This window comes from Poecile atricapillus, chromosome 3 (genome assembly GCF_030490865.1).
Source record: "Poecile atricapillus isolate bPoeAtr1 chromosome 3, bPoeAtr1.hap1, whole genome shotgun sequence".
In the NCBI taxonomy this organism is placed as follows: Eukaryota; Metazoa; Chordata; class Aves; order Passeriformes; family Paridae; genus Poecile; species Poecile atricapillus.
Genome location: NC_081251.1, coordinates 99,329,518 through 99,355,032, shown reverse-complemented (window position 1 = coordinate 99,355,032; position 25,515 = coordinate 99,329,518). Strand labels below are relative to the sequence as shown.

At 41.3% G+C, this 25,515-nt stretch overlaps 1 protein-coding gene across 1 annotated transcript in view; it reads right to left on the bottom strand.

The window, feature by feature from the left end:
• The window catches only part of CNIH3 (cornichon family AMPA receptor auxiliary protein 3), a 44,696-nt gene extending 19,765 nt beyond the window's left edge, over positions 1 to 24,931 (bottom strand). Inside the window, exons 1-3 of the mRNA XM_058835577.1 lie at positions 24,742 to 24,931; positions 4,534 to 4,602; positions 1,608 to 1,655 (exon numbers count right to left, since the gene is read on the bottom strand). Of these exons, the coding sequence (XP_058691560.1) occupies positions 1,608 to 1,655; positions 4,534 to 4,602; positions 24,742 to 24,822 (198 nt within the window). The 5' untranslated portion in view covers positions 24,823 to 24,931. The remainder of the gene's footprint in view (positions 1 to 1,607; positions 1,656 to 4,533; positions 4,603 to 24,741) is intronic.
• Between the last annotated feature and the right edge of the window lie 584 nt (positions 24,932 to 25,515).

Sequence of the window (25,515 nt, the reverse complement as noted above, 5' to 3'; positions counted from 1 at the left end):
TTCAAAGCCCTATAAAATAACTTCCTGACTTCAAAGCAGGTATGCTGTTGTTTCACAGAAATAGAAACAGACCCTAAAGCCACACAATATTGAAGGATATATTTAGTACTTGCTGGAAGAATCCTAACAGCTATGTTCCTGTATCAATATAGCTGGCACTCAATTCTTTACTGTTTTTTCTCAATTTTCCTCTACACTACATAAAACACAGCTATTTTTAGTGGTTGTCAGATTTGAAGGCTACAAATCTCTGTAGTTATTGCACCCTCCTCTTCTTGCATATAATCTCTCAATTAAAACAAATGTGTCCCCAAAGAACTTTGGAGAAGAGGCTGAATTAACAAACCATTTAAGTGAACCAGAAGCAGGCCAATCCCTTATGAATACAGAGTCTGCAATTAGCCAAAACGCTCCATTTTGCCGTTCACAACAAGGCTAAGGCGCAATAAAAATTAAACATTGATGCAGGCAGGGCACTCCCATGGGGCTCACACATATTAAACCATTACCACTCAAGAGTTGCTGTATGTCCAAGAAACTGGGACACAGCTTGAGACTGGCTGCCTGCCTATTTGATAAAGTGGAAAGCTATTGGTGATAAGTATTTTTCCTTATTTTCATACCCCAAGTGGCCTAAAGAGGCTCAGGAAGTACTTAAACGTGGCTCCTAGCAGTCACATGCTCAGAGTGGTGCCAAACAGACACGGCTCAGGTTCTGACTGAGCAGAGGAAGGCAGCCCATAGGTTTTGCATGGAGTCACAGTTATGCCTTTGGAGCAGACCAAAGTGATAATCCCCAGCACTGGCTTTCCCAAAACTCTGAGGATGATGCCACCAGTTTATTAAAACCCCATCTAAATTTTGGTATTAGCTTGATTAGGGTGTGTTCAGCAGTCCACACTGCAGTGATTATCTTTCTAAGGAAAAAAAGCAGGATTTAGGTGGCTTCCTTACCACTCTGTAGAACACAGAAACTTGAACACAGAATAAAATAGTTTGGAACCATGATTATTTTTACTTCAATGGGACACAGTCAGGAAAAACAAAGATTGCTTATGAAAATCCTATTTGAAGACACAAGTAACCCACCATCTATCAGCTCCTTTGAATCTCTCTGAAGCCGAGACACTCAGCATCTCATCACCTGTGTCAAGCTAAAATACATACTATTATCATCTTTTCTATTCCTTCAACCAGAAACCTTGAACATTACATATGTAGCTAATAAAAATGTTCAGTGTGTCAAATAGTAAGCCACTGTTAAAAAAAAAGGGTGTTTTTAAAGCCTGTACTACAACAATAACAGCAGTTTTATAGGACTATAAAAGAACCTCCAGCTGCAACTTTAAAAGGACTCACCACCTTGGAAAAGCTTTTTTGTCCCAAAATAAATGGGCTGATGTTCTGAAGTTCAGTTTTTATCCAGACACTCTCTGTAAAGTCAACCTTTTATAATTTGTCTTTCTCTGTCCTTACAAGGTCATCCTGACTTTCCCTTCTCAGTTCATCAACAGAGTGTGAGGATCAAAGAGAAAATGAATGCACATTGCCACTGGATGGCTTTAATTCTCATAAACTTCACAAATCCTTCGCTGGTTCACGCTCACCTTTCGCAGGAGGAAGCAAATCCGCTCAATATTCCTCAGCCTCTCCCTCTGTCAAGAGAAAGTGGGGGAAAGGCAGGAGATTAGCTGGTGTTACAAATGAAGACAATATATTACAATTACAAAGGGTCAATGTTTTAATTAATGACTGCAGTGAAGCAGCACATGCTATTAATCTGAACTGACAGCATTCACTTTTTACCTACTGCTTGCAAACCCAATGATTTTCCCATTTCTAAGCCCCAGTTAAGTTATTTCTCATTTGTTACTGGGTGTAACAGTATCAGCTGGGGATTCAAGTCTATGCTAGCCTTCAGTCAGAGGCTGCAGCTCTTTTTTCAGTCAGCATTTCTGGCTCTATCCAATTGTGTCAATTGATACCACACAGACTTGGTCTTGCATTTTCAGGTACCCAACCTCTGGCCTCAAGATAAATCTGAGTGGGAAAAACAACAATAAAGTTTGCATGGCAGCTCCTCCTCTATCACTACGATGGTGCCTGAACACGTGATACTAGAATTTAACACATTGGTGAGAAATATCTGAAATGGCCTAGAAATGCCACTTTAAACAAGAGATGTATTCATAAATACTGAGAATCACTGTAATTAAACATTGTGACTCAAAAGATGTTCTAAACTCAACTCAGAGAAAGAAGACAAATCAAAGCCAGGCTTTCTTTTCAATGGCTCATAATGAGAAGCTCACCAGCAAAATCAAATTTCACTGCATAACCCCATGACTGGAGTTACTGTGAAGCTTCTACTGTTAGTTACACTGCAGAAGGCAGAGTGGATTTGCTCTCCTCAGAAACTATGTGATTGATATTTTCATTTAGATATGGCAAAAATACTCCAAACAATGAACTTTTTAAAACAGGTAATGTACCATACCAATGTAAGAAGCCAACTCTCCCTAAGCTTTTTGCTTTTCAAATGTTTGAAAACTCAAGCTTGTGGCAAATTTAATTCTAGTCTCCAACTAAATGTCTTTTTTGCTTTCCTGTTCCCAAGTTTAAGCCATTAGGAAAAAAAAAATCATTTTGGAAAGACAGTGAGGCAGTGGCAGCTTGACAGGCACCAGAAAAATACTGTGCCTCTTTTTTTTTTTTGGAGTCTCTGAGCTAAAAGAGAGTCAGAAATTTTAGACTCACAGATACAAATATGAGAATGGATGTGTGTGGATATGCCTGTGAAGCTGCAGAAAGCTCCCTTGCCTTTCTTGAGGGGCAAGGGAAAGACAAATGCCAACTGCAGCTGGCCTTGGAGAAGTAGGAAGTCTGAACTGAAGGTAATAGAGAGCAAACCAGGAAATTTGAATTAAATTCTCAGTACTGACATTGTTTTTGCCTCTGATTTGTCTTTAGTTCAGCCTCTTCTTGTCAAAAAGGCTCTACCCTCTGTCATGAAAACATTGTGGAGGATACATGGGTAAACTTCAGACACTTTTACAGTGCAACAGAGAAAACTACCCCACCAAATAAATGGAATATGGACACAAGCAATGGTGCTGAGGGAAAAAAAGAAAATAGACTTGACCAAAGATATAAGAAATCCTTGCTAAAAATCTTCCTTTTATGACAATATCAAAGGCATCGACATGTACGCTGTGCAGAAAAAAGCAATCTGAGATTATTGCTTGAATTATCACAGAAGGTTTCAGGGAAGTCAAGTATGTGAACCAACCACTGAATACTCTTCTGTGCTTTACTTTATGATTCACTTTTTGATTCCTCAACTAATATGACTGAAAAAGGGACTTATCTTTTTTTTTCATCATGGAGACCAATTCCATGACCATTTTAAAATAAAATGAGATTATCTTCATAGAGCATCTCAAGTTTTAGGAAGTGAACAATTTACTGGAATTTGGTACATATAAATTCAGTGTGCAGTTCTCAGATAGGAAGTAAAAACAGATAAAGTGGATTGAAAATCAGATTACTTCCAGTAAATGAAAAACCAGATTACATCCACTGATGTCCTCTCTAGGATTTCTTTATATAATTGCTTTCTTTTCTTCTCATTCTTTCTGTAGTGAACAGTAAAAAAAAATATTTTTATTCTCAGATTATTAAGTTTATGCTTAAAATAATCAGTGGTCTAAGTGGTACAAGTCCTCAGCTGAGTTATGAAGCAAGGTTAAATAGCAAAGTACTAGTTGCTGAATCTGGTTATCAATTGTAGACATTTCAAAATCTTGATACTCTGTAGAGATCAAATTCAGCACCTGTCATAATCATTGTCATTGCCAGTGAGGTGATGGGGAGCCAAGTTCTGCTCTCGGTTCTGGTGGTACAAACTGGCATGTGTAGCTGTAGTCAGCTAAATCACTCTAGATGACATCTTTAATTAACAGAGGAATTTGGATATGCTTAAATCTAGGCTGCATTTCTGGTTCATTAGTTAAAACTGAGTTTACAGTCCCAGGTATTTAATGCTCTCCTATAGCAGATGCAGCAGAAAATTATATTTACTCCTAAAGCATAGGAGAACCCAGAGCCCTGCCGTGGGACAGAGAGGTCCAGGCATGCACCTCTTAACAAATTCTTTCAAGCTTTTGGCTCATTGATTCAGGCAGTATGGGAGAAGGTGGTCATCCCATGTGCAAACACAGAGAAAGCAAAGTATTTCAAAAAGGAAAACTTGTGCCACAGAATGAAAAGGTAAAAAAGAAAGCATTAGCATCACATGAAATTCTTTAGTTTTTGAATTTCCAAATTACTTTCCTGCCTCCTTCAGCAAAGAGGAAAGCCATTAACATAAAAATCACCATCTGGCTTCCTAAGACTGGCCCAATAAATCAATTTTCCAAACCACAGCTGACTTCACAAGAGGCTCCCTGTTCATTTCCACACTCATCCTTCACTGACAGCTCGGTGCCCTGTTTCTGGAGCAGCCCCAGCCCCGCAGGCCCTGGCTGTACTCACTGCGTGGGCCGGGTTGCACTGGTCGATGGGGCTCTTGAAGTCTGTCCGAAGTTCATCGAAGGCAATTATCTGAAAGACAATTTTTTCAAGTCCTGTAATGAATGCTCCTTCAAACACTTCAAACACTTATTTTTCTTAAGGGACTAATTAGATGCATTGCCTGCCTTCCTCTCTTTCCAGGGACAATATGGAAAAATAGCTTCCCCAACACACTCCCTTTAGAACTAAGTAGTTAAAACAAAACATGGGATACTCCTACGTATGACACCTAAAACTCATTAATCTGTCACTCTGCAAAATCATATCTATAGCCTTTTTAGTGGTGCTACTTTCCATATTTCTTTCCTCATATCAGCAAGATTTCTTTTCTCAGATTTCCACATGACATCAAACTACTTCACAAACGAATACATCTCCAAATTTGGTGTAAAAAGTCATTAACTGCCTAAAGCACAGAGATGCATCTGATATGACATTGCAGGTTTAGTAAATAAACAGTACATTTTTGTTAGTTGTTAAACCTACCTCAGATATTAATTGGGAATTAGTATCAGCTTCACCATTAAGATGCTATTCATTAACAAGCACACTCCTCAAGAGGTAAAGCACTCTAGAGCAAAAATGCCCTTCCTAAATTCTGTCAGGTTTTAGAAATTCAGACCTCATTAATGGAGAGATTTCCTCCACTAACAGATGAATTGAGACACCCTGGTAATTTCTGGTGCTTTTAAAGTACAGCAGACAAATTGTCTATAAAAATAACAGTGTTTGATAGCGTTTTCTTGGAAGATCTTGTGTTTGATCCAGTGAAGAGCTAGCACTTTCTTGGAAGACTTTTTTCTTGGAAAGAAAACAGCTGCAATAATCCTCAGCACACTTCATCCAAAGATCTCAAAGCACACTCTTAACTTTGTGTTTGCATTCTAGTAATACCTCTTCTGCTGCTTTTGTCTGGCTTCACCTGAGGAAGGAAAGCTCACTGACAGGCACCACATAAATAGATGCTAAAACTGTGATTCGTTTTTAGACACTTTATAAATCAAAGAGTCTGTTCTTAATAAAAGATGATGCAAGCACAAGGCAGCAGTCTGGTAATTAGTATGTGAGTGCAACAGCCATTCCTTGATGTGTAACAGTGTGCCTGCTGCCTGGCTGTTCAGAAAAGAACCAACTGGGTGTCAGCACAGACCTGCTGCATAGCCAAAACACATTCATTTAACAGAGATGGAAGACAGGAGCAGAAAACCTGAAAATGGCTTGCTCTTGAATCATAATAATCTGGTGAGAAGCTTGAGAATAAAACCCAGAGTTACAATCCATGAACTTCAGCACCGCTCCTCATCCCACTCTAATGCTGCATTCATGCCACCAAAGCACATTTAAAAACCAAAAGCGTGCCATTTTACAAGAGCACTTCACAGAATTCAATTTATTCAACTATGACAAGTCAAAGTGGCAGAATAAACTACAAAGGGAACTATAAAATATGATTGCAAGTGGAGCATTTCTCCCTATGGATGCACTATCCAAGTTAGGAATTAGATCTGCAATGGTAAAAGAGCAACTAACAGAAGCTGTGAGGGGCTTGCAGTACATTTGTGAAGAATGAGGCTCATGACACCTCTGTATTTAATATTTTTTGGACAGGTCTTCATATCCTCCAGCTGGACCAACTGCTAACAGGGTTACACATGAGCACGAGATTGGGCATCTCTTTGTAACTGGATATCAGCATCAGCACTGACAGAAAGGGGGAAGGATGGAAAAGAGGTTAGTTTCAAATATACTGCACATTTATGTTTACTTATATTTTATTTTCCCTCCCACCCTTTTTTTTTACTTCTACCAACATTCCCTACTCTTTATTTGCTGACACATAATTTATGTTATGCTTGCATTATACGTAAGTGCATTGAAACACGTCTGACAGGTATTTAAGCACATGGTTTTCACAGAACCAGTAAGTGTAAATGCAACAGTCTCACAGACCAACCTTTTGAGATGCCTGCAAATTATGACAATGTTAAGAGACATTCCTGCTACACCTGAAAGAGATTGAGGTCTGGTTTCAAGCACACATGACTGGAGGACAGTTTCTTCAATAAAAGTTCCAGTGTCTGTCTGGAAGAAGGCTGACAAAAATAAATCCTGCTCAATTTATTTCAAAAAAAGTTCCATAATATTTTATATTTTGCTGTATCCTCATAAATAGAAGTGATGATATATGATGATAGTGATGATATGAAAATATCTATTTTAATTTATGAAAAAGCACATTCCTATTTCCTATTTCTCAGTTACAGTGAACAAATGTAAAGCATAGGCAGGCTCAGAATTAGAGGAATATAAACTCGCAAAGCATTTTGGGGACATGGTTTTCTTCTGTTTTGTTGTTGGGAGTGGGTGTGTTGGGGTTTTTCATTGTTTTTAAATCTTACAATGCTGTTTGTCCTAAATCTAAAGCCACAACTGAGTAAAACTGTAGCTTCTTAAGATTAGAAGTTGCTCACAACACACTGAGCAACTGTGCAACAAATGGTATTATATTACTGAAAATACAGCTGGGCTTTGCTCACTGGGGTTTACGTAATTAATTAGGAAACATTTTGCTCTTTCAATTATAACTCACCTTCTGTAGCAGTTTAATGGCCTGGGGCACTGAGTGGCTGGAACTGCCATTTTTCCATCCAAACCCTGAATAACCAAGTACTTGTCTCCATGAAGTATTTCACAATGCTCTCAGGGGAGCTGCAGTGCTCTGACCACAGCCAGAGGAAGAACCTCCCGCCTGTTCCCTTTTCAGCTGGATGCAGTTCAGCTGCCTGGTTCCCACACTGAGCAGAGTGCTGAGTGCTCTGGGACAGCATCTGGACACACTCACAAGGGCTGATTCAGCTCAGAAACCACAACACTTACTAGCATCTTGAGCTGAGCAGTTCATCTCAGCTTGTCTTGGGACAATGTAATAGATAAGACATTGTTTCACATTTGTAAATGAAGGTGTTTTATAAAGCATTCATTATCTTTTAGTTATCCAATCTAATTTGATGGAGGGTGGCAATCAGGACTACAAACCATGCACATTCATGGACATCAGCAACCCAATCTCTCCAAAGGCCACACAGTAAACACACTGTTCCAAAGAAAAGTGACCAGCCCCTGGTCACAAAGCTGAAAAGAATTTGGAAACGTGCTAGGAAGTGGATCTTACAAAAAGGAGAAATTTATTTATATTAGTAAATATTAATGTTGTACACAGTTTCATAGACAGAGAACAAGAACCATCTGACATTTATTTAGGAACTTGAAGAAAAAAAAGCCCAGAACACCAAGTTATCTGTTGATAAAATGAGGAAAAGAAGAAGTGCATCATGTTTAGGAATATTTTTTATAATTCCTACAGAAACAGGCCAGGGATTGAATGGACAGTGGATATTGCACTACCTTCTGTCTTGGGGAATTTTCCCTGTGAATCCACACTGCAAATCACTGCAAGAAGTTTGTTCTGCCTCTGCTCTAGCCATGCTTTTTCCTGGTGAGAGAAGTCTACTTGTGTGTGTTTTCCACCTAATAAAACTAAAGTTCTATAAAAATACTGCTTGCAGTCTCTGGTGATTCACACCATCTGCAAATCTCAAAACTCCCAGTACAAGTCAGCAAGGAGTTTGCCCCAATTTATACACATAATGCATCAATGAGATCGTGATGACAATACATGTTTCAGTTGCAAGTATATTTTAAAAATTTGTTTTTATTACCTGCACTCTGCTTATCAGAGAGACCATAATAGCTTTGAATAAGGAAGTATTCACATAATATTGAACATCAATTTTGCTTTTTTTCTATGCTTCTGTACTCATAAAAATGAAAATTTCACTTGATGCTAGAAATTAGCTATGATATCTCTTTTTTTTTTAATCACAGAGCTCTTACAGAAGCATATTTTAATTGAGAATGTGGTGGTTTAGGGTGGCAGTGAAGTTGGTGTAGGTGTGAATGCAGTGACAGCAAAGAAGTTGGATATTATTGCCTACTGGCATCTCAGGAAAGTTAAGATAAAACAGAACTTGATGACAACCACACCAACCACAGAACAGAACAGTAACACCTAACATATGCTTCCTTGCCACCACCCTGCCAATGCACCGCCCTCCCATATTGAAGGAACTGTCTTTAATGGTTCATTTAGACAATTTGTCTCCCCCTGCACCCTCCCAGGCCCACAGTTCACAGGCTGACTGTAAATCAGCACATGGACAGAAGGTAGGCAGGATTAGGAGCAGATTGTGCTCCTAAACTTCATGCCTGCCCAGTAACTGATGCACAGACATATTAACTGTGTTGGGAAAATGTGTTTGAACCACAAGCTGATCCATTTTGATGCAAATTGGCTGAGGTACTGTGGTGGGTTTAGAGGTACTTTGCCGGATTTTGTGGGACAGAGGCAGCAACTGAAAAAATGTCGGTCAGGTACGAGTCAGTCAGGTAGGAATGAAAAAGGACCTGGAAGGGAGGAAAAGTCACTGCCCTCACATGAGGGAGTGAGGGAGCCCATAAAGAGCTACAGAGAACAGGGACAACACCAAAGTGACAGATCGAGAGAATGGAGTTTTTTTTTGCTACCCAATTCTTATCATGATATGAAATGAACCTGAACAAGAAAATTAGCTATGAGGTGTTCTTCATCCCTCTTTGTTCTCTGGTTGAATTGATCTGCTTAAGGCTACAAAGCATGAAAGATAATTCAAAATTGTATGAACAGAGAGGCAACTCAAATTCCAGTGAATTTTGTGCTTTTTATTGTGTTGTATTTCCTGTCTATATCCATTTGTTAAGCATCGCCTATTAAAAAAGTAAAGAAGTCTCAAATCTTGGTTTTCATCGTACCTCTCAATGCAACACAGCAGCTTCCCCGACCAGTGGATCTGAAATGCCGGTGTGGATGAGAACCTTAGCAACAGAGCCAAATCAAGGGCAAAGAAAAAAGTGAGATGCCAAGTATTCCTTTCTTCTCTTTTCTCTACCCAAAGTATTTAATTTTCTGAGAATTACAGTTTTTAATTTACCACATATTAATAAAAGTAAACAATAATAACTAACAGTGCTTTGCAGTTATAAATCTGCCTCCAAGGCAATGAAGATCTTAACAAAGGAAAATATAATTGCCATTTTTTATACAAGGGAAACCATGAAGTTCATAGGAATTAAATTATTTACAGATTCAATGGCAGAAGAACCAAAGCCTTTGGATTGTTGCACCATGTAAAGTTCAGGGGAAACAGAATACTGTCAGTGCACTAATAACATGAGAAGTGAAACCATGCACTTCTGTCTGATGATTTTGCTGTTGTTCATCTCTAGAGCTGAACACTGCTTTAAGCTGAGCCTTTTTGGATTAAGGTTGCAAATGGTTTTAAGTCACTCAAGGGTAGAAAATTGTTCTATTTGTCAAATTTCACACTAACAATTGTATGGCATTTCCTTGCTCTACTTAGCTTGAATTTCACATGCTGCCACCATCGAACAACCCTCCACATAGAAATCCAAAATGTGGCTCCATCCAGGGCTGCACAAACAAGCACCTGAGCACTCAGTCTATATCTCTTTACTGAAGTTCTTTTGTCTGTAAAAGGATGCTACATTTAAGACAACATGATTTAAACTTTTTAGGCTCTAACTGGAAGCTTAAACTCACCTAAGTCATGAAAATCTTCATGTAATTTCTCAAGTATTTAAGCCAGATCCTGAGGCTTTTCCAATGGAAAGTCCAATATGCAGATTTAAAAATGCATAATCTCCTGTATGTTTATATATATAATTCTGCACACATAACTCAAAATTATTTCCTACCTACCTATGGAAATATGTAGGTATAATTGTACTGCTCTAAGTAAACATTGATGAAAATCCATACAGGAATCCTTTGGCTGAGGGCATGTATGCACAAACATGCCAGCCTGCACTGCTATATTTACAGCTCTGTATTCCCCTGCATAGGTAAGAACTATACAAGTGAAAATGTAACAAAATTAAAAAACACCCCATCCCTATACAGATGGACAAAAGTAATATTACTGCATCAGCTACACGAAATCGGATTTCCAGCCTGCAGAGAGGTGCAGAGGAAACCACTAAGAATTAAGAATAACTATTCAGCAGTCGCCCTAAACAGTCCACACCTATAAGTACAAGCATGAAGAACTGCATCCACATTGTGAAAAATACAGAAATTTATCTTCAGGAGTACAACTACACTGTACAGAACTTTGAGTGCCTTGACTGGAAAGTTACTATGTCCATGGTACCGGTTATTATTGCAACACTGCAGATCACAGTTTGGAAAAGCAACCTGCTTCCTGAATGTAAAGAATTCATGCTATTAATTTTGACAAAACCAATAAACAATCCTCAGCAACTGCAAAATTATGTTGTGCACACAATGTTTCCAGAAGGATTAGACAAGCATCTATTGACAGATTTTTACAACTGCTACAAAATGGGATTTTAAAAATAATTTCATCTAACTGCAAGGTGAAACAGTTTTTACTGGCTAACAACAGGATTCTGGTCACTGATTTCACTTGCTCACCACAGATACTGAAATATCTTCCCCAGTCATCCTGAAACAAAGATGTCAACCCCCTCCTGCAGCAGAGAGACAAATGTCCCACTGATTCACCACAGACAGAGATGACCTGTGCTTTTATCACAACTTTATACCCACTCACTGTCTTCCAGTCTACACCAGCTGAAATCCAGCCAGACAAAAATCAGCTGTGCACATATAAAGTGCATTTTGTTAAGAGAAAGAAGACAAGCAGCAAGCTGTGCAGGAGGGATGATGCTAATATAGCTGTACAGAGCCTGTTTCTAAATAGGTTAATAGTTTTGCTCCCTGCAGCTAGAACACATTTCTAAACAGACCGCAAGCGGAGGAGGAATTTTTAAGGTAAGTCCAGACTGCCATCCCTCCTCCCCTCCCAAAGGATTTCTCCCGAAGGATTTCATAATTTTGTTGTCATGATTCTTCTTCTCTTTCTTAAAAAAACCTTACTTCACTACAGGGAACCAGTTCAGAAACCAGCAGTGTTCTGTGAATCAAACACATCCCACAACTCATCCCTCTCTGGGCCACAAACACTTGTTACCAATACGAAGAAAAAAAACCCCACCTTTTCAATTAGCACCTAAACTGGTGAATACAGCATGTTGTTCTGAACAGAATGGACACTCTTTTGTATGTAGAGATGCAATACTTCAGTTTAATTACATTCAGTGTGGTAGAAACAATTCTGCTACCTCAGTTGACTGAAGACTCTGTGGGTCAGTGGTGGTCTGAACCAAAGGCAGCAGGTATGTTTGGCATTCCCAAGCGCCTGTATGTGTGCTCTTCTTTTTTCCATTAAAATCTTAGAGAGGATTTGACAGTGTTTCCCACCAGCCCCAAAGGCACAAAATCTCATATGCATCATTGTAGGCTGGGGGAAATACAGGTGGAATCTCTGCAGCAACAGGGAACAGAGTATAAATCTCCCACACTCCTTGTACTTTTGACACAAGTATGCCGCCAATATTCTCTTCCTGCATATGGTCTCCTCCTCCTACATGCAATGGGGTATTGAATGTGGATTCCTTATAAAACAAACAGGTTTTTTGATTTAGATAACAAGATCAAAACCTTTTAAACATTTCAGCATCTAACCGCTTCTCATCTCTTCAGTTCAGCACCAAAACCCCAAGATGAGTTATTCAGAGCACCAGTGACATCAAACTGACATGTTATTACTGGGAGTGCTGTCACTTCTTAGGTATTAACTTGATTTGATGGTCAGGACTTGAAAAGCAATCTGTTACGAGGACCCCCAGTCACAGCCACACATTCAGCAAACTGAGAAAAAACATCACAGAATCACAGAATGGGTCAGGCTGGAAGGGACCAAAGTGTGTCCAACCTCCCTGCTCAAGCAGGGTCATCCCAGAGCGCATGGCACAGGATTGTGTCCAGATGGTTCTGGAATATCTCCAGTGAGGGGCACTCCACACCTCTTCTGAGCATTCTGTTCCAGTGCTAGGTCACTGCACAGGAAAGAAGTTCTTCCTCATGGTCTGGTTGAACTTTCTGTGCATCAGTTTCTGCCCATTGCTACTTGTGCTATTGACTGGCACCGCTGAGAGGACCCTGGCTCTTGACACCTTCCTTTCAGATACGGATAGACATTTGATGAGGTTCCCTCTCAGTCGTTCCTTCTTGAGGCTGAACAGGCCCAGCTCCCTCAGCCTTTCCTCATTTGCTTTCCTCCAGTCCCTTCAGCAAACCAAAGGTCATCATAACAAAGTCATACAGATTCTTGCACCAGCTTTTTCTTCTGGAAAGGATGTAAACAAGGACCACATCTGCAGATAAACTGAACAAGAATATGTATAAAGTTAGGCCAAGACTTCACCCTAGTCTTGATCTCTTCAATGGGCCAAGAAGAAAGGATGGGAGTTTGGATCCAAGCTTTACATCTGAGGTGTCAAACTCAGATCTGTGGCTCTGATTCAGGGAATATCTATTTAGTGCAGATGAATTGGTTTTCAGATCCCCCAACCAAGCAGGGGGAGATGGAAGCAGTATTATTTTCTATCCATGCCCAGGAGAGGCTCTAGAACTCTTCTTCCAGCACAAGAGACAGCACTCCTTTGCCTTTGCTTCTGTTTATACTGAATTCCATATCAACTAATAAAACACTGTAAGAAATGAAAAAATTCTGATGTCTTTCTTAATGCCTCCATATCACAGATGTATCACTACAGATTTGTACATCTGCTACTTGCACAGGCCAAATTCTTCACTATCCTGTTTTTTCCACACCAAACTGGAGACAGGCTAGACATGAGTTGGTGAAATACCTGGACAAGAGGCTGGCCAGGTGCAGAAAGCAGGAGGAAAAGTGGTCGGATTACAGTGGACCAATGGTGGGTTTGTTCTGTCTGGAAGCAAGGTAACTGCCTACCTATAGATGTGAGAGGGTTTATTCTTCTGCCCTTGTTTTTTGTCAAAATTACAAATAATTTCTAATTGATCTCACTTTAAATTCAGTGTGCTACCATGCAATATTTCTACTTGTCTTTTTATTCTTATCAAAATTACAGTATATGCAAGGAGAAACACAGAGATGCATTACAGCCACAAAGCTCCATCTTCATAAATTATTCTTGAAATGAACTGAGGCAGTTTTTCTATTACTTAACAGCCCACAGCTGATAATCCAAAGCTAGGAATAAACAGGCTGTTTCTGCAGAATAAATTCAGGGAAAGAGTAGTAAACAGATGGTATAATGTACCAAAATAGGTACAACTAGAAAAAAATATTTGCCCCAAAGAAGATGGTAAGAGAATGAGATCAAAAGAGAAGATTCTTCTCAGTATCAGTAGATAAAAGTCATGGGTGAGAGACTGGCCAGCTGGCTGGTGCTGTCTCTAAGCAAGTATCCAATCTTATCACCACAACAGAATTTGTTCTTTTCTTGAGCTTCCAAAGACTCCTACATATTGCTACAAGTTATTATTTTGATATTTTAAAGTTCTGTTACACTGATACATGATTGGGAGAATCATTATATTCCTTTCCATCACACACTCCTTAGTTTTCCTCTCAGGCTTCTCATTGCTGCTGACACTTTTTCCTCCCTCTCCCGTGTTCTCCATTCCTGCCAGCAGCAATTTATGCACATTCAGCAAAATCCAGGAGTCACATAAAGGAATCTGGGCTCTGTCACTAAAGAATCTGTTCAAGCATGTCACACATTACACCATACCCACACAGAAGACTCATGACACGGGCTGTCCAAAAACGTTCACCACCTGAATTAACCATACCTTCTGGATTCAGGCAGCCTCTTCTGCTCAAATAATTGCCTCCCAAATGACAATGAGAACACAGCAATCTTCCCTCTTGTTAGTCCCTTGCTCATTCAGGGATTTTCTTCCTCTCATTTCCTCTTTCCTTCACATCTTTCTCCCTGAAGTCCTCCCACCCACAGTTCTATTTTCCCCCTTCCCACATCATTTTTATTCCCCATTACCCACTCAGCAGTGGGGTTCTACTAATGCTGTCTCAGAAAGACGACTGTGGCAGGCAGAAATTCTGCTGGATCTGTGCTTCCTGACTGTCAGTGGCACAGCAGGAGTCCAGCTGGACAGTGGAACCGGGGCTCTTCTCATGCAGGCAACATCAGGCAGGGATGACCACATTAAAGATCTTCCCAAGTTTTCTGTGCCAAAAAGAGGCCAGGCAGAACTTGGAGGAAATAACTAAGACACATACACACATATGTGAAATAGCCTTCAGCCACATAGCTGCGTTTGCAGGGCTAAGGCAAGGAGAAGCAATAAAGCTGGAGCTGTGGCTGCAGAAAAGAAGCAAGGGGAAGGGACACAGCAAGGTGTAGAAGTGACCAAAAATTGCGATTGAAAAAACAGCAACCCAAAAAAAATCCTCATCTGTTCAGCCATGTTCTCATAAAACTCCTTAGTTCAATTACAGGAGCATGATTAAGGATAAGGATACATTTCAGCATAGCTCCAAACAGGCCTGTCACTTGGACGATCAGCAAATCAATTTTCTAAAGGATCTGCTAATAGTGTTTATATAATACTGAGGGGAAGAACAACTCTGAAGCACATGCAATCAAATTGATTTTAGTTGAGCCTTCATTATGTTTGCTTATAAATGCCCATTCTGTGAATGTATGAAGAAGTTTCTAGTTAGATGGTGATACAATGTAAACTATTTAGCCCAAACTCATAGCGTGATAAAATAATAATGCAACAGAAGATTGACTAAACAATTACACACTTGAAACTGTGACTCACACACAGAGTGGAGATGGTTGGCATTTAAATGCATTTTAAAAATCAAATGTCATTCTATTAAAAAATGGTGCTTGTATCAACAAGGCCTGGCACTTGCAAGCTATCTGGTATGAGATAATTGCAAGGGCTATAAGTTACTAATTATTGCCATTTTACTGCAGGTTTCCTTAATTCTTTAAGCTTTGGTTTTTCCAGAAATGTGCTTAGACTTCTGGATATATTTTAAAAAACCCAACCTGTATTTGACAGCTAGAATATGACATGACCTGCAAAAGCATAGAAATACAAAAGGACCCAAACCAACTCAGATTTTACAAGACCTTTTATATCAGTGAGGGAGTTGCAAGCTGTGTACAATGGGAGAGCTCAGTGATGGCACTACTTCTTCATCTCCCTTACGTTCTGCTTCATGTGTTCACATTATCAAAAATGGAGCCACAAGTTCAGCACTCCTGCAGTATCTTGCTGAGAAAACCTACTTCCGTTGTAAATGTTTTGTGATTTTAATGTAACTTTACACAATGACATTCCTAAAATAAATTCGTGCTTTATAGCAATACCTTTTCAATGGGAAGCGGAGAAAAATGTGAAGACTTTTGTCCTGCCTTCACAAGGTGCACTGACATCTCTCTGAATTTAAACATACCCTCTGTTTAAAGCCATTCCCTCTTGTTCTTTCACTACACATCCTTGTAAAAAGTCCCTCTCCAGCTCTCTCGTAGGCCCCATTCCAGTACTGGAAGGTGCTGTAAGGTCTCCCTGGAGCCTTCTCTTCTCCAGACTGAACAATTCCAATCCTTTCAGCCTTCTCGGGGTGCTCCAAACTGCTGAGCATCTTTGTGGAACTACTCTGGACCCACTCCAACAGCCACGTTCTTCTGATGCTAGGGATTCCGGTGTTGGACACAGCACTCCAGGTGGGGTGTCAGGAGAGCACAGGGAGGGGGAGAAACCCCTCCCTTGACCTGCTGGTCACAGCTCCTTTGATGCAGCCCAGGACATGTTTGGCTTTTTGGGCTGTGATCACACAGTGCCAGGTTATGCTGAGCTTCTCACCAACCAACACCCCCAAGTCCTCCCCAGGGCTGTTCTCCATCCATTCTCCACCCTGCCTGTATTTGTGCTTGGGATTACCCTGACACAGGCACAGGATCTGGTCCTTGGCCTTGTTGGATGTCACAAGGCTCACACAGGCCCACCTCTCCAGCTGTCAAGGTCGCTCTGGATGGCATCCCTTCCCTCCCATGTGTTGACCACACCCCTTGGCCTGGTGTCATTAAACCTACTGAGGGTGCCCTTGGTCCCACTTCCTATATTAAACCAGAGAGGTTTAACAGCACAGGTTCCAATTTCAACCCCTGAGGAATACCACTTGTCACTGGTCTGAACAATTGAGCTGTTGGCCACAACTCTGAGAGTGCAACTATCCAGTCAATTCCTTATCCACTGAGTTACCCATCTCTCTAATCCATGTCTTTCCAGTTTAGAGGCAAGGATGTCATTCAGGACAGTGTCAAATGCTTTGCACAAGTCCAGGCAGATGACACCTGTTGATCCTCCCTCATCCACCAACACTGTAATACTGTTGTAAAAGGTCACCAAATTTCTCAGTGTGGCTTGCCCTCAGTGAGCCCATGCTGGCTGTCACCAACCATTTCTTTCTTCTCCATGTGCCTTAGCATCTAGGAGCATCTAGGAGGATTTGCTCCATGATCTTGCATTGAGTTTCCCGGGCTGGGTTCCACAGAAGTCAGAACAAAACTTTTCTCAGGGGAATGCACAATGAGGACAACATAAAAGTCAGAAGCTGCACCACAGAGATTCCACCTATGTGTACAAAAACAATGTTCACAGTTCAATGAGTGAAGTACTGGAACAAGTCCTCAGACATGCAGAATCACAGAGTGGATCAGGTCAGAAAGGACAGTAGGGTGTCTGGTCCAACCTTCTGCTTAAGCAGAGTCATCCTAGAGCAGATGGCACAGGATTGTGTCCACATGGTTCTGGAATATCTTCAGTGAGGGACACTCCACAACTTCTCTGGGCAATCTGTTCCAGTGCTCAGTTACCTGCAAGTAAAGAAGTTCTCCATCTTCAGGTGGAACTTTCTGTGCATCAGCTTCTACCCATTGCCTCTGGTCCTATTGATTGGCACCACTTTAGAAGAGATTGGTCCATCCTCTTCACACCCTCTCTTCAGACACTGACATTGATGAGGTTCCCTCTCAGGGCTGAACAGCCCCAGCTCCCTCAGCCTTTCCTCAGAAGGGGGATGCTCCAGTCCCTTGATCATCTTCATAGCCCTCCACTAGACCTGCTCCAGGAGCTCTGTGTCTCTCTTGTACTCAGGAGCCCAGAACTGGACACAGCACTCCAGATGTGCCTCACCAGGGCTGAGTAGAGGGGCAAGATCATGCACCCTGACCTGCTAGAAACAGTTTTCCTAATGCATCCCTGGATACCATTGGTCTTGGCCACAATGACACACTGCTGGCTCAGGGACAGCTTATTGTCCAAACAGATTGGCAGGTCCTTCTCCACAGAGCTGCTTTCCAGCAGGTTGGCCCCCAGCCTGGTGCCTAGGGTTATTCCTCCACATGTGCAGGACCCTGAATTTGCCTTTGCTGAACTTCAAGCAGATCTTCTCTGCCCATCTCTCCATCCTGCCAAGGTCCTTCTGAAAGCTGCACAGCCCTCTGGGCTATCACCCATTTCCCCCAGCTTGGTGTCGTCAGTGAACTTGCTGAGGATACATCTGCCCCTTCATCCAAAGCATGGATGGCTAAGTTAAACAATACTGGGCCCGGTATCAACCCTTCAGGGACACCACTTGTGACAGGCCTCTCTGTGCCATGGATCACAGCTCCCTGAGATCTGCAAACCCACCTCACTGTCCACTCATCCAGTCCACACTTCCTGAGTTTACCTACGAGGATGTTGTGAGAGACAGTGAGGAAAGCCTTGCTGAAGTCTAGATAGACAATATCCACTGCTCTCCCCTCATCCATCCAGGCAGTGTTTCATCTCTCCACCCATGGAGGGTTCATAAGCAATCTGGGCAGGACCTTGAGCAGCCTGGCCTAACTTTGAAATCACACCTGCCTTGAAGAAGAGATTTTACTAGATTCCTTCCAATCAAAATTATTTTATGAACCTTTTATTATTTCTTTTAAGAGGAACAGGACACTTTTGAAGTAGAGGACACTTCTGAAGTTGTAATAACTATCAAAGAACACAAGAACTGTTCTGTTAATAAAATTGCTTCTTGCTCTCTGCACACCATCATGGTCACAAGCTGAATTTTTAACAGGGAACTTCCAACTGTGAAACACTGGAAGGTGACCTAGTAAATCAAACAGTATTTGACATTCTTCTGCCTTTACGCCATCAGCTGACTCTGCCCTGTGACTTTAAGTTACTCTTTTAGAGTAGAAATAATAATAATTCTTACCTGTTTCATGTGGGAGAGGCATTTAGTTTCCACAGAAATTGGAAGTGTTTTTCAAACTACCATCACCAGAAGACTAAGCCTCCCAGTATCCCCAGTTTACAACTTAAGTGAGACCTCTATTGCCTGGTAGAGTCACCTCCAGCTGTCAGCAGCCACATTGGTTATAAATGAGGGGCATGTCACAGGCACTGACAAAGAGAAATGGGTCAAAGAGATGTCTGTTATCTGTATGGAAAACGTTCTCTGCTGAGCTTCTTCCTCCTTCTGAAAAATACTTTGCCTAAAGGATATTTATGTTGGGGTGAGGGTAATCCACTAAGCCAGAGGTCTGAGGGCTGAATTCATGTGATTTAATGTAGTATGTGGTGACTGAATAAACAAATATATGTAATGAGCTCCGACTCAATCTAAGAGTTTTACTCACAGTCTAATAAAATTTGACAGCTATATTGCCTTGCTTATTAACAAGCATAGCAGTTATTTAAAAGCACTAGAAATACATTATTTACCAATTTGGATATAAATCCCCTTAGTAAGTAGATTTTACAACTAATCCTAAGACCAAAAACCCCTTTGATATGTGACAACCAAATAACATTTAAATAGCTCTCTGCACATATTGTGGGAGGCACGAGACTCCACAGAATAATTTATTTTACACAGATAATGGAGTCACTGTGACTTGTGAGGCATCCAGAATTACAGCCAGTGGCAAACACACACAATCTAAAATCTTTCTCCAAATAAATCTCATCATGACAGTTCAAGCATACACAGAGATCTCGCTTCATCTTTCCACAGTATTTAAGTCTGTATTGGAGTCCATAGACTTCTATGGTTTTTTTAATTATTATTTGAGCACGGCAAGGTTACTAAACTGAGATATACCTCTTCCCCAATATATAAGATAGAGTTTGCTCCACAGCCTGTGCTGCCTGGCCTAATATCTGTCAGCATTAATGTGACAAACTTCTGAAAGAAAAGTTGTAAGGGAACTGTCAAGCTATGTTATAGCCAGGGCAATCTGGCTGTGCTCTGTCTTTAAAAAGAGTGGAAATATCAGACTCATTCCTTAAACTGTCCTGACTATAAAACCTTCAGGGACAATGTGCTTAGCTGCTTAGGCAAGAAAAGACATTTTCAAGAAATACTTATAACATACAGCAACAGCATTAGTGCTCCCCTTCATCAAGCCTTAATCTGATTTTATTTTTAAGCACATAATTATCCAACATTCTCAGAGAAATGCACTAATGACTCATTAAAGAACAGTACCGAACTTCAATATCTGAAAGAAATTCAGGCTTGACCACAAGTCTGTAAGGACATTACTTTCTTTCCAAGACAGGCTCTAAAGCATTGCAAAGAGGTTAAACTGAGATGACTGGGAGCCTTCACCAGAGAGAAGCACAGGCTCAAGTTGGATCATAGATCTCTTTACAGGTTCCAGGTAAGGCAGAACTCTCCTCCAAACCTAAGTTACAGAAACAATAAGATACAGATACACAGAGAACATTGATAGATCAGCACAGTTTGTGACTGAATTTGCTATCAAACCAAGCTTATGTGATTTTTATGTATCTTCAAAATTAAGGCTGTACAATTTATCAAAAATTAGGCGAGGAATTTTATGAGGGAGCCTAAGTAAGTCAGAAGCCAAAGACTCACCAAATTCCACATCCATAATTCTTTGAGAGGTTTTGAATTTTTTACCTGAGCTGTTGAAATTTGAGTGCTAATAAAACACAGTCCACATCAGTACAGTGATGAAAAACAGAAGTGGCAACATCTTATATGTCTATAGCACCTTCTGTCAGAAAGCAAAGGAATTTTAGGAATAGCTCTTAAATAAAGTGACAGGCAGTACTTGCAGTTTAGTTCCATTATTCACACTTAGCAAATGAGAAAACAAGGCATAGATAACTCAAGGTGTCTGCTAAACATAACACACAAAGCCATTAGCAGAAATAACACTGAATACAGGTTCCAAGGGCTTCATTCCCTGATGTTTGCAAAAAAAAAGGATGCTTTGATTAAAATTACAAGTTAATCTTAGCCTATATTATTCTGTTCTATCACTGCCTACCACTGTTTTTAATTATACTTGTGAACTTGTAACTGTTGAGTGAAGCCAAAGTTATATTAAGGTAGTTTATCAAGATTAATACTATCCTCACACTTCAAAAGAAGAATAAGGTGCTGTGGGGGGCATAAGCCAAAAAAGTTCCATCTTTTATTCTGCTTTATTCTCCTTATCCTTGGCTCAAGTAGCTGCCATCACTTTCAACACACACTGCTCTTGTGCCAAAGAGTGGTTCCTGGATTCATCTGTGTTCACAACTATATCAAAATACTCCAAAAAGCATCCAGTGTGGTACAACTTCTCAGGCTGGCTCTGCCAATTGTTTCACTGGCATGATACCCCTCATACTTTCTGGTAATCCTTAAGTTATGAAGCAGTCACATGCCAAGATATGTTTGTATGACTTGAAAAAGAGAAGGCCCACCAGGGAAATCCTTTTCTTTTTAACAATAACATTCTTGGTATTTATTAATTGTTTTGCCATGGTATTGTAAGATGGATCACTTTGAAACGATCTTTTCTTAAAGCTTTCTTTTAAATAACAAATCTCAAAGCAAGTTTTTCATCTTAAAATATCACCATAAAGAAAGGACTCAGATTACTCAAAACCAATATGCTGTAAGAGAATTTAGTGCTGCAGGACTCAACACAAGCATATCCCTTTTTAACTGAGGACAAATAAGGCACAACTTAGTCAGCTTCAGTTAACTTCACTCGAGACACAACTTAGAGGAGCTACACTAGAAATGAATGTGGTATGTCAAGTCTTGTTGGGAGTTCAAAAAGACATGACTCAGTTCAATACTAACACGAAGCTAAAATCTTAGTTCAAGATCTTTTAGGAATGGAATATAACTGATTAGTAAAAAGCTGTATATAAAGAAGAACAAGAGGACAGAAAACAAAGTGTCTGTGATAGTTAGCAGGAAGACTAATGCTGTTCTTGAGCTTACAACAAGATCAGATGAGGATACCAAATGATGTCATTAGTAGACCAAGTTCTGCTGTTAGTTGTATCATGAACTTCTACATGGTGTTTCTAATACTGTAACATTACAGCTAGAGGTAATGTGGTCACTGAACAACCTAAATGCTTTAAAAATTCCTGTACCACAGTGTCACATTGGTTTAATGTAGTACATGGAGTACATTTTCTTCCATTTAATACATATGAGTGAAATTACAGCAGTAATACATTAAGGTAACTCTTGTGCAGAGTTTAAACAAATGTTTCTGGTAGTATCTAATTTGGTTTTGTTGGAGTTTTTTTATGACAGAGACCTCTGGCTACCTATACAAACAATCACTCAGAGGCAGGAAAAAAATTATAATATATTCCAGGTATCTGGAGGACTGTGTGTGTTTTGTTTATGATTTCTTTAAAATGCTCTGACCAGCTTCATTCTCTCTGCTTCCAAAGAATAAGGAGTACAGGGATGTATAGACAGTCTTTAACTTCCTAGAAGAAAGGCACCGAATAAGCAGAGTGTCCAAAAATAAAAATCCTCATCTTACTCTCTGTTTTGGTTGTACAATTTTTATTGAACCTATTAGATTGATATAAATGAAAATTATAATTCATCTGACTTGCCTGCAGGAAGAAAATGAAGTTTTATTTGATCTGCTGTTAAATCATTCCAAATATATGCCCAAACCTCATTCAGCTTCAGGTTAGAACAGTATCAAGTCCAAATGCTTTTTCTTACCCTTTAAAATAATTTACAAAATATAAATTCTCAGAAATCTTCCGAGGTGATGGGATGCTCAGATTATTCATCGATTTATTCTTAGCAACAGAATGTCTTAAAAAAAAAAATAAACAGGAAAATATAATTATTGAAACACTCCACTGCCATTATTAGAACCTATGTACAATATATTTACTGTCCCTTACCAGTATATTATAGTGGAAGAAAAATCAGGTCACAGGGAAGGAGTAGGAGTTTTGTTTCTTGGGAAGATTTTCACAACTGAGATGCTTAAGGTAAAAGAAACTCCTATGACTCAATACATAACTTACAGAAACCAGACTGTACCAGTTCTTACTGAAAGGACAATAAAAATCCTTGCGTTCTGTGTACGTGGATAACACGTACACCTAACAGTTTATTTTGTCAGGGTGTTAAATCTGTCATTCTATGACTTTCCTTCACAAACTATATATTTTAATAGATTTTTTTTCTATTTACTAGAAAAGATAGTGCCGATTCTTTCTCTCTTACAACAGAAGAGCATTTCCAGCCGTTTTCCTTTTCAATCCCTCAACAGCTTTTTAACAGGTGTAAGAAACATGCAGCATAAACATATATGTATCAAGAAAAGACATTCTTTCCTAGTCGCCCTTATAGTGCTCTTGTACTGAGGGATTGCTCTTCATGAGTTTATAGACTGAAAGTTAAAAAAATGTTTCACTAAGAGTAAATCTGCAGTAACTGCACTCATTTATGGGAGAATACTTTGCCAGATTTGCTACAAGTCCTTTATGAATTCATATGACAGCAACTCCAGACCCAAAAAAATGAGGACACAGTGACAGACTTCAAATATATAAAACAACCATTAAAATTGCTGCAGTTTAATTTGTAGCTAGAGATTCAAAGGAGAACACACTTCTAACTCTAAGCCCCTTGAGGAAGCTGTGGAATTCTCACTTTTGGAGACCTAAAGGTTTGCAGAAGAGGAGGAGAGAAAACATGAGTAATAATCTAAATTTTACTACTCCTTTTTTCAGAGTAGTGCAGTAGCTGGCTGCTGGAGATCCTTTCCAGCCTTGCAGTACTTGACATCATGGCAGCACTTGGCACTACCATCACACCTTTGTGATTTACTTAATAAAAAAACCCCAGAACTTATAACAGTCCCATGAAGAGTACAAAATAATTAAATTTCAAAGCATTCTCACAACAGAAGGATTTCTTTCATACTGCTAATACAACTAAGCTAGAAGCTTTACTTTCAATAAAAATAAATCCTGCATCTCCCTTGCTTGTTAATCAAAGGAGTGTTTTTCTTTTAATCATACTCCATCAGGTAGCTGTAGAAGCATCTATAAGACTCGCTGTATTTTCCAACTTATCCTGTTCCATCCTGAATGCTTACAGCATTCGGAGTTATCGTGTAGCACACATAAAACATAATTAATTTTAGAATATGTAGCAGTTCAAAAGAATTGCAAGTTATGCAGTAGAATGATTTCACATCTTCTGAGTTACACGCGTACGCCTACCACAGACACCCAGTGAACAGTCAGGAACGTGCACCAACCCTGTGGAGTGAAATTAATGAAGGTGGACCACAAAATGCGGGTCACGCATCAGAAGGATGAGAGAGTTTCCCATTCAACCCCGACTTTTGGGGAAGTTATTAATGTAGTAATTACTGAAGGGAAAACACCGTATCTGCTTCATCAGGTACGGGGCGGTTTCCCTTTCGCAGCGCTCTGTTCTCAGGCAGGAGAAGCAGATGTTGTTACCTGGAGAGCTCCCGGCCGGGCACAGCGCGGGGCTGGGGCAGCGCTCCCGGCAGCGGGGGCCAAGCTGTCACAGAGCCCCAGCCGTCACGGACCCGTGGCCGCGGCTCCTTGCGCTTATAGCGATGCAATAAGCACCGTCCCCCACGCAGAGGTCTCACGGCGAGCTCCGTCCGTCCTGGCCCCGCCGCGGGACGCTGCGCCCCGGTGCCCGGGTGAGGGGCTGCTGCCCCCCGCCTCAGCCCGCGCCGCCGCCCCGCTCCCGCTCCCGCTCCCTCACGGCACGACCCTCCCCAGCGGGGCCGGAGCCGCCTCCAGCGCGGGGGCTGCGGGGCCGGGGTACTCACATGCCAGATGGCGAAAAAGATGAGGGCGGCGCAGAGGACCAGCGACAGCATGTAGCAGAAGGCGGCGAAGGTGAAGGCCATGGCGGGGAGAGCCCTCCGCGACCCTCTCCGCCGGGCGAGGGGTGCCGGCGGGCGAGCGGCGACCCCCGGAGCGGCAGCGCGGCGAGCGGAGCGGGCACCGCCGCACGCACCGGGGCCGGGCGGCCACCGCCCCCCGCAGCCGCGCCCGGGCCCGCCCCGACCCCCGCAACGCCCCCGGCCCGGCCCGGCCCGGCCCCTCCGCCGCGATCCCCTCCCCGCGGAGGCGCCGCGGTGGGAGGCCACCAGGGGCGGGTCCGGGGCTCGGCGGTGAGGGGCGGGCTGCGCTGGGGTCCGGGGCTCGGCGGTGAGGGGCGGGCTGCGCTGGGGTCCGGGCTGCGCTGGGGTCCGGGGCTCGGCGGTGAGGGGCGGGCCGGGGGTTCCTGCCGCCACTCGAGCTCCTGCAGTCAGAGAGCCGCGTGTTTCTGACTGAAATCCTGTCACGACAGCGTGAGAGGAAGGAGCGTGGGCTGGGATCAGTTCAGGCCAAATCTTGAAAAGATAATTATGTGCCTAAACTTGTAGTGCTTTGAGTGTTTTTTAAGTTGTTGGTTTTTTTTTTTTTTTCCCCTTTCAGGGTCAGTCAAATCGGGTGAAACGTGCCCCCAGGCTCTGTGGGTGGACCAGCGGTAGCGTGTCCATCGTCTGATGGAGAGGGGACAGGAACCTAGCCCAAGAGCTCATGAACTAAAGCAG